This window comes from Rhinolophus ferrumequinum, chromosome 11 (genome assembly GCF_004115265.2).
Source record: "Rhinolophus ferrumequinum isolate MPI-CBG mRhiFer1 chromosome 11, mRhiFer1_v1.p, whole genome shotgun sequence".
NCBI classification, from domain to species: Eukaryota; Metazoa; Chordata; class Mammalia; order Chiroptera; family Rhinolophidae; genus Rhinolophus; species Rhinolophus ferrumequinum.
Genome location: NC_046294.1, coordinates 4,301,178 through 4,313,615, shown reverse-complemented (window position 1 = coordinate 4,313,615; position 12,438 = coordinate 4,301,178). Strand labels below are relative to the sequence as shown.

Below are 12,438 nucleotides of genomic sequence, written 5' to 3'. Positions count from 1 at the left end.
TCAGAAAGCTCTCATGTCAATGATAAAAAAAAAATGTGAGGTTCAGAGAGCCTGAGAGCCACTTTCCCACGGGCCATAGGAAGAACAGGTGTGTCGTGTTGGCAGGCTTTTCTCCTGTGATGCCAGCAGAGCACCGGTTATAATTCAGCCCCTGCAGCATGTGACAGTTTATGAAGCTCTTTGTCATCTAGGGTCTCGTCTGAGGCTCACACAGCCCTGGGCCTTAGGAGAGCTGGTCTTTGTTGTGCTGGTCATGTGGACGAGGTACCAGAGTTCCAAAGGGTTAAGGGTGAGGTTATGAGTTCAGGGGCATGTTCGAGGCCCCAGGCTGGCGGCCACAGCCTGCGACTCCCCACTCCTGTGCTCCCTTTGTCCTGTTGTCTCTGCCCCCTGGGGACCATAACCTTGAAGGGTCAAGCGGATGTGCAGGTGACCCATGGCCTGAGGGGACGCCTGTAACTCTGTCCCCGCGCCTGTGGCGAGCAGACCTGGGGTGAGACTTGCATTCACACTGCCCCACTGTAACTCCCTGACCATGGCTGCGCCCAGTGGCCTCCTACATATTCTGAGTGACGCAGTTTCTGCACCGAGGCAGCTTTGTTCACTGACACCCCCGAGGAGTGTCCCCTCCTAGTGTCGCTATTCAGTCCATTTGGTTCTCAGCAGTTCTGTTACACAGAGGATGCAGCAAATTGCACCTCATCCAAGCACGGTGTCCTTGCGGGTGGGAGTTTGAGGCTCACTGCCACGGTCTTCCTTCCATCTTAAGTCTTGGTAACTTAAACGTGAATTGGTATCTATTTTTTAAATAACACCTGCACTCGGAAAATACTGAAACAACGGAGACATGTAACATGGAGAGTAAAATTCCCCGTTGTCGACCCCCAAGAAATAGCTTTATGTCCTTCCTGCCTTTTCTCCATGTCCATCTGGTGGGTGCGTCTACACATCTACTCTGTACAATAAAGCGGAGTGCCAATGCCCTCTCCCTGCCCCTGCCGACTGCCCTCCAGCTCCCAGGTTCTGATGTGCTGCCCGCCCCCCCACCATCTGTTTGCCTCACCCTAGCGCCCAGCACCTTCTTGCTGTTCAGCCAGAAAAGTGCCATCAGCCGGATGATCCCGGACGACCAGCACAGCCCGGACCTCATCCTGCCCCTGCATGGACTGAGGAACGTCAAGGCCATCGATTACGACCCACTGGACAAGTTCATCTACTGGGCAGACGGGCGCCAGAACATCAAGCGAGCCAAGGACGATGGGACCCAGGCAAGTGGAGCTGTCGCGGGGTGTGGGGGGTGCTTCTGTGCAGAGCTTGCCCTGGCGGTCTCCAGGCTCTGCCCACATTCCCTTAGCGGAAGGGGTGCCCACAGAGCACAGTTTTGGGTAAGCGATGATTTGGGCTCTGATAAGTCATTCCTGGGTATACACCTGAGCAGTGTGAAACCCTTTGATTCTATGTAGAAACTGGATTTTATAATTTTTGAAGTGGTTGGCACGGGGTGGGGGGGATCAAACCCCATGGGATTATTTTTCTTTCCACAGTGGCTTTGTGCAGGGTAGTTGATATTGCTTAATTTGGATTTGTTCTTACTTCATAGGAATTGTATAGTCCGTTCTGCTGTAATGCCATCTATGTGTTCTAAAAATCACTACACTCACGCAAAATCACACAGCACAAATCACAGGGCTTATGGGGGAAGGGAGCTGGGGCACAACACTCAAAACCCCGTCACCAACGTACTGAAATAAAGGAACTGATAACACAGGAGCGTCTTGTGCGTGTTAAAGGGCTCAGGGCATCAAAGCCACAGTGGAGATGAGGCTTCATCTTGAAGACACCGGAAGTTGGCCACAAGGTTGTAGCCTGTGGGCTTTGGTGAACCGGTGGGATGAGGACTGTCTCAGGGGGCAGAAAGGGACAACCCCAGTGTGGAGGTGGGGCTCACAGGGAGGTGGACGGTGTTGGGGTGTGCGGTTCTGTTCCTACTTGGCTCCGTGCTGGTGCATTCAGCCGGTGCTTCTCACGGATGAAATGCACACGAGCAAATGCGAAATCTCTGTTCTGCTCGGGTCGTCCCGGGTCCGTCCCTGCCCTGGAAGACATTGGCATTTTCAAAATGCACGTTCTAGCTTTTCCGTGTTAGGTTTGTGACCGATTCCAGGAAGGACGTTCTCACCGCAGCCTCGGGGTACACCTGGCATCTCCACGTGGCAGGGAGGTGACAGGTGTTCCTCCCATCATTGTGGGGTCGAGCACATGCTTGGCTCATCCTGCCAGTTTCCAGAGACTCCTTTTACAAAAGCTACAGAGCCAGACAGTCTCTTTTCTCAATCCAGGGGTCAGTGTAGGGGCTTACGTCATCATGGTGAAATCTTGATACCGTTATGACAGTGATACAGAGAAATGCTCGTTGGTGGAGATTTTCAGATGATTTTCACGTCTGTCAAGTAGATTTTGCCGTTGCCTTCCTTGAACTGGATGCTAGTGCTAGTCTGGATGGACTAGAACCCGTCAACAGGTCACCACCCTTTGAGCTGTGTGTCCTGAGTGGATGGTGAAGCCCCAGCTGTGCCTGGGCAGCTGTGACCACCGTCTCTGTCGGTGCAGAGCCTGTTGGAAATGGTGGAAATGGATTTTTTTCATCCTGCTCAGTGCAGGTGACAGTGACTGTGAGTCCTTTCCAGAATGAGGAAGTGTTAATTGGCGGACTGTGATTTCCCTGCTGAGAACGATACACGGTGCAAATTGCCTTAGAGTCTCATCCGGGGTTCTTTCATGGTATCTGAGCAAAAGCATTCTTTCATAGTACCTGGGTAAAAGTGGGAAAGCCTTGGAAGAAAAAGCCGTTTAGGAACAGCTTCCGGGTTTCCATTTAATTTGGAAACACGGTTCCCTCCTGTGTCTCTGGCTAAGCTCCAGATGCTTTTGGGGGAGCGGGCACCGCGTCCAACCCCTAAGGATGACGTTTTAAATTATTATCTGCTTGGCTAAGTGTTCTTTCCTATTTTAATGTTGTATTGTGATCAGCAGACATCACATAACATTTACTATTTTAACCTTTTTTAAGTGTGTGGCTCAGTGGCATTAAGTCCCTTCATGTTGTCATATGGCTGTCATCCATCCCCAGAACTTTTCATCCTCTCAAACTGAATCTCTGTGTCCGTGACACACTAATTCTCCATTCCCCTCCCACAGCCCCTGGCACGCTCCATCCAGGCGACTTTCTGTCTCTGTGAATTTGGCTGCTCTAAGTACTTCATATGAGTGGGATCATGGTCTTACAAAATCATAGTCTTTCTGTTTCTGGCTTATATCACGACGCCAAATGTCCTCAGAGTTCATCCACGTTGTACCATGTGTCGGAATTTCCTCCTTCCTCATGGCTGAGGAATGTTCCATTGGGTGGGAGACCATGTTTTGCTTACGTGTTCATTTGCTTACGTGTTCACCTGTCCGTGACACCTCGGTCCTTTCTCCATGGGGCTCACAGTGCTGCCACGAACTTCATGAAGTGGCCGACGACGGTGGGGGGGTGAAGGGGGCTCATGTTGATCGTGGTGTTGAATGGGATTCTAGTTACAAATTTTGCATTAGCCTAAATATTATCATTTACACTGAAATTGGGGTTCAGGTTTTGTAAAACTGGCCAGCTGGTCAAGTTGGTCTCCTGGGGAGGTCTGTGTGGTTCTCAGCTGGCTGCTCTGATGCCAGCCTGGTGTCCCAAAGTCTGCTTTTAGGCATGGCTTCCGCAGTACCCTCGCCTGGCCTGTCCCCTCACTGGGCCTTGTACCCCTGGCCTCTCCCTCAGATTTGAGGGACCTAATAAAAAGCATGAGTCTAAGACAACAAGCAAGAAGAGATGAGAGGTCTTGAGAAGGGGCCTGTGATCCTGGGTGGACTATTCAGCCGTCAGGGGGTCCTCCTATGCGTGCAGAACAGGACCCAGAGAACGTGAGAGCCGCCGGTCTGCGAGGCTGACAGCCGGGCCCGTGGGTTCTCTGATGGGTGGGCCTGACACCCGAGTGGACGGCACAGAGCTCTTCCGGAGGCTGTTGTAGGAATCCGTGTTTCACTGGCAAGTGGGCCTGTGGGTTGCATGTGTCAAGTGGGCCCATTTGACAGGTTGGAATTTTGACTTTTGACCTGAACTGAGGCCTTGCCCTCCCCACCACGCCTTCAGCCGGTGCTCGTTTCTCACTGTTTTACAGCCTTTCGTTCTGACCTCCCTGAGCCAAAACCAAAACCCAGACAGGCAGCCGCATGACCTCAGCATCGACATCTACAGCCGGACGCTGTTCTGGACGTGCGAGGCCACCAACACCATCAACGTCCACCGACTGAATGGGGACGCCATGGGCGTGGTGCTCCGCGGGGACCGTGACAAGCCGAGGGCCATTGTCGTCAATGCCGAGCGAGGGTGCGAGGCCAGAAGGGCAGGCGGGCACTGGGGCGTGGGGGCTGCATCCCGCTGGGGCGGGCCAGGAGGCCCCTTGGTGAACGTCAGCCTCTGGCGCTGCGAGGGGCTTTCCACTCCCAACATTCTGATGGACCAGGAGGCTCCCGGGTCCCCGCCATAGCAGCCAGAGCTGGACGTGGAAACTCATTCACGGATGGTCCCTCGAGGCTGGTCTTCATGGACGCAGGGACTTCTTGGCAATGTGGAGGGGCAGGTGGCTCGAGTACTAGTCCCTAGGGCGGTTGCAACAAATGACCACAAATGGGGGGCTTAAAACACCAGATGTTTATTCTCTCACTGCCAGAGACCAGAAGTCCCAAGTCAAGTGTGGGCAGGGCCGTGCTCCCTTCAGACGCTCCAGGGAGGCTCCTTCCTGCCTCTCCCAGCCTCTGGGGACCCCCAGCATTCTTTGACTCGTGGCCACATCCCTCCACCACTTGTATTCACAGCGACTATCTGTGTCTGTGTGGCCTCTTCTCTCTCTTTTGAAGACACATTCATTGAAGTTAGTGCTCACCCTAACCCAATATGGCCTCAGCTTGATGCTTAATTCTGTCTGCTACATCCCTATTTTCATATGAGGTCACATTCTGAGGTTCTGGGTGGACATGGATTTTGGGGGTACACCATTCAACCCAGTACAGGGAGTGACCTTTTCAGAGTTGGGGACCAGCCCTGATGGGCCGGGGCCACATGACTGGTAACCTTGCAAAGGCCCGCTGGATGCCCGTGGGCCAGGGGCTGGGCTGTGTGGTGCTGAGCATGCTGGATCCCGGCTGAGGAGACGGCAGTGCATAGCGTCTGTCCCTCACCTGCCCGCCACAACCCCCCACAGGTACCTGTACTTCACCAACATGCAGGACCGAGCGGCCAAGATCGAGCGCACGGCCCTGGACGGCACTGAGCGCGAGGTCCTCTTCACCACGGGCCTCATCCGTCCCGTGGCCCTCGTGGTGGACAACAGGCTGGGCAAACTCTTCTGGGTGGACGCGGACCTGAAGCGCATCGAAAGCTGCGACCTGTCAGGTTTGTGCCTCGGGCATCCCCGGGGATCAGGTCCCGGGCAGTCACAGGTCTGACCTCCCTGGGATGCCCGGGCTTCCATGTCATCAGTAGCAGTGGCCACACTTGTCAAGGACCTCCTGGGGGCGAGCACTGTGCTGGGTCTTCCTGTGCCCCTCATGCAGTCCCGCCCAGAGTTCCAGGATGTAGGCCCCAAATGATACCTGCATAGCAGACACAGAGATGAGGCTCAGAGAGGGTGAGTGAGCTGCCTGGGGTCCACAGCATGGGGTAGAGCAGAGTCCGATCCCAGCCTCTGCCTCCTGTGTTCAAGTTCATAGATGGGCCGCTTTAGACCAGGAGGCCCCTGGGCTGGACAGGAGTGAGAGTCGGTGCCTCGAGGGGCTTTTCTTCCATAAGATAGGTGGGATGGGAGAAGGGTTGGCACTGTGCTTACCAGAACCAGTGACGGGGGTCCATGGTTTCGGCTGGCCCCAGTGGGAGCACGGCTGTCCAAGGGCTGGTCTCGGATCGGCCTGATTCCGGGGAATCAGCCCCAGGTTCCCTGGCAGCCCTCCGTTCTCCTGAGCCAAACGTGAGGGGCACTTGTCCCACTTGCAGGGGCCAACCGCCTGACTCTGGAGGACGCCAACATCGTGCAGCCCGTGGGCTTGACCGTGCTGGGCAAACACCTCTACTGGATTGACCGCCAGCAGCAGATGATTGAGCGCGTGGAGAAGACCACTGGGGACAAGCGGACACGAGTCCAGGGCCGTGTGGCCCACCTGACCGGCATCCACGCCGTGGAGGACGTCAGCCTGGAGGACTTCTGTATGTGGGGGGTGGGCAGCGGTGTATGTGTGTGTGGGGGGGTGGTCACGTGCTCACAGCACAGCAACCCCTGAACCGGCCCCCTTAGGGCCAGATAGGAGCGTGCTAGCCTGAGGCCCCATTTTCCTTCTGGCTGCCAGCTGGACACTGCCCTCAGCTCCTGGACACCACCTCAGGTGCTCACCTTGTGCTCCCCTCCATCTCAGAGACAGATCCGAATCTCTGAGTTCCTCCTCTACGACCACCTGGGGACCTGCTCTGCTTTTCAAGGGCCCGTGATTAGATTTGCCCATCTTTAGACTTTTGATGAACTCTAGTCAACTGATTAATAATCTTAATGACATCTGCAAAACCATGGACATGATCGCTCATCACATCCCCTGCACTGGGGGTTGGGGTGGGCAACGGGGGGGGCATTTAGGATTCTGCCTACCGTAGCCTGGCTCTTCTCAAGGGCCTGGGAGAGAGGGACCTCTACCCCTGGAACCTCTTGTTCTCCACCCCCTCCGTCCATGGCTATAGTGTAAGTGTCTACCTGTCTCCTCGCTCTTCATTCAGTAAATACACCTGGGCCACCAGCGGGGTGGACAGGGCCGTTCCCTGTCCTGTGATGCCTGCCATCTGGCCACTTTCATGGTGCCCTTCACGGCCCTGGGGGATGTCCCACTCTCCAGCCTCTCCGTGCCCCTCGCCCTACCGCTGGCCGTGTGCCTGTTCCCAGAGCCCCTCTGTCTGATCACCTTTCCTTTTCTTCTCTGGCTCAGTAACTCCTACTAATTTTTTGGCTGTCACTGGGCTCAGGTGTCCTTCTCTCAGTGGATGAGCTTCTACCCCGTGGGTCTCCATCGGCTGTGCTATGTTGTGACTGCTTCCTCCCAGGCCCTGGGCTCACTGTATTATTACATGATGTGCATTTCACAACAATTCTACTTTATAGTTGCGGACGGTAGGGCTCAGAGAGGGTGTTACCTTTCCCCTGTCAGCTGGTGCTTGGATGTGAGGCCGGCGGCCAGGTTTTAGCCCCGGCCTTGTGTGCTGCTTTCCTCCGGTGGGCTGTGCAAATTGGCAACCACATTCGTTAGAATCATGTGTCCGGTACAAACACATGGGTCTGAGTGAGGTTGTTGGGCTCCCTGCTCAGAGCGGGGCCTGACCTCTGACGCAGTGAATTGGTCACTTTGTGTTGACTGCTGGGTGGCCAGTTTCTACCCTTGTGGGTTTTTGACTGGGTCCTGGATAACTGAAGTTGTTAGGTGAACGGTTTCCAGATAACTGAGGCACCTGTGGATATGGGTTAGAATGACAGTGTTTGCCTGGCCCCTTACACCGTCCCCAGCTAAGTCATGGGTTACTGGGTGTCACGGCCTTCAGAATGGCTGGAGGTGGTCAGGATGGTGAGCGTTGAGCCCATGAATGTCCAGACCTGTTGGTGTTGGCAGAAATCCAGGTGCACTGACTGGCAGCTCCTTGGACCTGAGGGGACGAGAGGGTCAGGAAAAGTACAGTGTGCAGAGATGAGGGTGGAAATTGGGGACATCCTGTGAGCACTGATATGCAATGTCTAAGGTGACATGGAGAGGCTCCTCGTTTTGAGTGAGGGCAGGAAATCCCGTGTTTGTTTGGGACGTGAGTCACCCATCCTGCTTCCGTACAAGATCCCACAGCTAAACTCCAAACCAGGTAGCACGATGCAGCCCGTGGGCCACAGCTGGATTTTGTGAATGAAGTTTTCATTGGAGCACAGCCACACGCACTGGTTTATGTGTCCTTCGTAGCGGCTGCCTTGGCATTACAGCTGGCAGGCTTGAGGAGTTGTGACGGACAGTCTGGCCCATAAAGCCAAAATTATGAACTTGTTTACAGAAAAAGTTGGCTGACCCCTGCTCTAAAGCATGACTTCTGCCATTTTAAGGACACCTAATCCTCGAGGTTGAGGAGGGACAACTGTGTGACTTTTTTGGTGGGGGTGGGGATGGGGAGCCGAGTGCTTTCTGTCTTTTCTCTCACTTGAGGGAGGTCAGCCACCCTCCCAGGCTCCCTCCTGTCACTTGGGTTGAACGCATTGTTGGTTACATAGAAATCTGTGAGCTCCCCAGGGTTCAGCAGCCTGCTGTTTTCACTCCCCTGTGTATTAGTTTCCTGCAGCCACTGTAACAAATCACCACAAAACTGGGTGACTTAAAGCAACAGAGATGCATTCTCCCACAGTTCTGGATGTGAGAAGTCTGAAATCAAGTTGTCTGCAGGGCTGTGCTCCCTCTGGAGGCTCTGGGAGGGCTGGTTCTTTGCCCCTTCTGCTTTCTGTGGTCGCAGGCATTCCTTATGCTGTATTTCTCCAATCTCTGCCTCTGTCATCACATGGCCTTCTCCCCTGTGTCTTTTATAAGGACATTTGTCACTGGATTGAGGACCCATTCACATAATCCAGAATGACCTCATCTCCAGATCCCTAACTGGATTACATCTGGAAAGACCTTTTTCCCAAATAAGGTCATATTCACAGATTCCAGTGTTTCGGATGTGGACATACCTTTTGGGAGCCACTACTCAGCCTGCTATGCTACAAGAGACAGACAGGCAGCAGTATAGAGTAACCATATGGGCTCAGTGGGACCTGGTGCTGATGAGCTGGGCAAGTTCTGTAACTGCTTTTGGCCTCTGTTTCCTCATCTGCAAAATGCAGTGTCACTAGAAACAGACTCCGTAGGCTGCCCTGGGAGTCAAGTGGGAGGATGTGTAGGACCCTGGCCTACAGGAGTGCCAGTTCTTGTGAGTTCGTGCCTGGCCCTCATCCCCGCCTCCCTCTGCGTTGGTCCTGAGGTGGGAGGCAGAGCCTGACCCCCACCTCTTTTTGTGTCTGCAGCAGCCCACCCATGTGCCCGGGACAACGGCGGCTGCTCCCACATCTGCATTGCCAAGGGTGACGGGACGCCACGATGCTCATGCCCCGTGCACCTCGTGCTCCTGCAGAACCTGCTGACCTGTGGTGGTAGGTGTGACCTCAGTGCTTTCTGTTGGGAACGTGGACGGGGACTTGATTTCTCTGCCTGCTGGTCACTGCCTAGCATCCTTTTAAAGTCAGTCCCTATGGCATTCAATTTCCACAGCGGACTGTCTCTTCATTTGCCATCCTTTTTTTTTTTTTCCCCCTTCCACCTCCCCCCACACCCCACTCTGGTTCAAGCTGTTGTTTCTCAGTCTAGTTGTGTAGGACACAGCTCCCGGGCCCATGCTGGTGTTATGAGCCTTGCGCTCCCCTGGCTGAGGCAGTGGGTCGACAGTCGTCGGTCGGCCCCTCACAGCAGCTCACGGCAGTTCTCGCTGGCTGCCGGCCTCTCACGCTGGCCACTGGCCGCTCATGACATCACACGTTAGCCCACGGCAGCACACAGCAGCCCACGCTGGCTGCTGGCCACTTATGCTGTCCATGGGCCACTCATGGCAGCACATAGCAGCCCGCCAGCTACTCACACTGGCTGCCAGCCACTCACGCTGGCTGCTGGCCACTCACGTTGGCCACTGGCCGCTCATGGTGGCACACAGTAGCCTCCAGCTGCTCACAGCAGCCCAGCTCCAGGGAGAGCCATTGTTCACAATCTTAGCTGTAGAGGGCACAGCTCACTGGCCCATGTGGGAATTGAACCAGCAACCTCAGCGTTAGGAGCACAGTGCTCCAACCACCTGAGCCACCGGGCAGGCCGCGGGTCCTCTTTTTTCCTGCAGCTTTGTGGGGAGTAGTCAAGAATCAGACAGACCTGGGTCAAATCCCAGCTCTACCACTTCAGCTGAGTAACCCCAGGCTGATCAATTGAGCCTCCTGTGAGGGAGGGAATTAAGTAAAAGCACTCTGAATGGTCCCTGATATATGGCACATGGGAATGCCAGCTGCTGTTAGTTGTGGGGATAGAAGCAGTAACAAAAAGTGACAACTGTTACTGTCACCATGATGAAGCCCAACTCCCAGGGCTTCATCTCGACTGCCCCGAGCGACCCTAGGTGACCTTGGATCCTCTCATCTCCCCTTCTCCTCCGTGAGCTCCTGGGAATCAGGCTTCACCCTGTCCCAACCCCCCTCATACCATCCCTGTGTCCCCCACACAGCAGATGGTCTCACAATACATGGGGCCTGTTCTTCTCTGGAGCTTGTTGTGCCCTGGTAGAAACTGGTCATTGCCCAGTAGCTCGGGGAGTGGGACCACGGGGCCTGTCCTTCTGGAGCTTTCTCCTGCCCTGCCTCACAGTGCAAACACCAGAGAACTAGGCCAAGAGCAGAGGGGACATTTTGTGGCTGCCCCCTGGTGGGAGCCACCTTGACTCTCCTGAGCTTCCTTGTGGCTTGTCTCCAACCTGCTGTTCCGGACGCACGAGGCTTTGTGGCCTGAGAGTGGCTGTGCAGCTCCCACAGATGGCCACGCTGCCCTGGCGAAGAGCCCTCTGTGGAGAGAGCTGTGCAGAGCGCTCGGCTGTCCCCAGGCCCCAGCTATGTGCCTCCACACAGAGGACGTGCCTCTCTGTCTGTTGTCCCGTCCTTCTCCCTTTTCCCCTGGCTCTAGTCCTCCAGATTTGAGGAAGCCCAGACCCCTACTCACGGCCCAAAAGACGTTTGTTTACTGTCTACCTGTCTTTATTCTTCCATGGCCACTTCTCTGGGGAGATCATAGAAGGCTAAGGGCCCACAGGTTCTCGGGAGGTGACAATGGACCCTTGTGAAATGGTGGGAGCCGATGGGCAAGGAACAACCATGTGGCTTCAGTGTTCTCAGCAGTACCACTGCCAACGCTGTTTGAGCCCCTCCTGAGCCAGGCGCAGCCCCACACACGCAAACGTGCACACACACACACGCTCTTACCCGACTATCTCGGTTACTTCTTGTGATGGAGCCTGTGAAGTAGGGTGGCTGTTTCTGTTTTAGAGATGGGAAAATAGAGGCTCTAGGAGCTTGGGGGTGGGTTCGTCAGGTTGCACAGCGGCAGAGGGGAGCCTGGGTACAACCCCAGGTCTGTCCAATCCCCCCCACCCTCATTCCACCCTCACCCTCCAGCCATGGCTGCCGGCCCTGCAGAAATCAGAGCTTGACCCCACAGGGGGGTCATGGACCCTCTTTTTCCTGGATAGGGTGTCAGTCAAAACAATAGGCACAGGGTCTTTGGGAGCTGAAGTCGGGCGGGGACCCCTGTCCACATACACATTGCCGTGGCCAGCCTCTGCGCATGTCCTTTATTGGTGGCTCAGCATGCAGACATCGTCCCTGGCTCCCTTTGGATGCCATGGGTACCCAGGCTTCTACTGGCCCTGGTGTGTCCTTTGTGGCCAGGCTCAGTGGGGACAGCCAGGCTTCTTTTTGTGTTTGCTCAAATCCCGTTCCCCACACATATCCCGTTCAGCTTGGTGTGAACCTGGCAGTTACACAGGTTCCAAATGTCAAGGCTTAGATGCATTGTTGCTGCGGGAAACCAATACTTGTTTCCTTAATCAGGTTTCCAGAGCATTGAGGACTGTTGTTAAACTTTGAGACGAAGTTCTGGCCTGTTTCCCGGCCTCAGTTTTCTGTGACTTCCCACTCAAAGGAGGGGAGCGATGGTGATGGGAGCCCCCAGAAATGGGGCAGACTGAAGACATGGGGCGCTCTCGCTTCTCTCTGCTGGTGCCCCCGCCTCTGTGCCCGTCTACATGCCAGACTCCAGAAAGATGCCACTCACTGAGCACTACTGCCCTTGGCCTGTGCTGAGGAAGTTGGCTCTGAGGGGTGGACGGACCCACCGTGGTCACCTGGGAGGAGGTGGCCCCAGGTCTGCTGTCCTTTGCTCTCGGAGCTCAGTACCCGCACACGACTCCCTCCCCCTGGGAGCCTTCCCTCCCCTTCCTCACCCACTTCACACCTGCTATGGTATCCTCACCCTCCTGCCTTTTCTTAGCCCACTCTTGCGTAAGGTGCCCAGATCCTCTGCCAGCCCCCACTGTGCCTGTGGGCATGCTGGCCACCTGCAGAATTCCAGCTCACCGCTCCAGCCACCCAGCCCTGTTACAGATGTGGGTGCTGACCACCTGCTTGCTGACCCACTGGGTGCAGTGGACACTCAGGCGTGGCCAGGCCACCATGCACACACTCGATGCGCTGGACTGACAGCCGGGCCTGGGCCTGGAGG

General features: G+C 55.4%; 1 protein-coding gene across 1 annotated transcript in view; it reads left to right on the top strand.

Annotated features, from left to right (window-relative positions):
- LRP5 (LDL receptor related protein 5) overlaps nt 1–12,438 on the top strand; it is a 103,598-nt gene that overhangs the window by 78,468 nt on the left and 12,692 nt on the right. Inside the window, exons 13-17 of the mRNA XM_033119194.1 lie at nt 1,069–1,268; nt 4,212–4,420; nt 5,295–5,485; nt 6,083–6,292; nt 9,156–9,281. Of these exons, the coding sequence (XP_032975085.1) occupies nt 1,069–1,268; nt 4,212–4,420; nt 5,295–5,485; nt 6,083–6,292; nt 9,156–9,281 (936 nt within the window). The remainder of the gene's footprint in view (nt 1–1,068; nt 1,269–4,211; nt 4,421–5,294; nt 5,486–6,082; nt 6,293–9,155; nt 9,282–12,438) is intronic.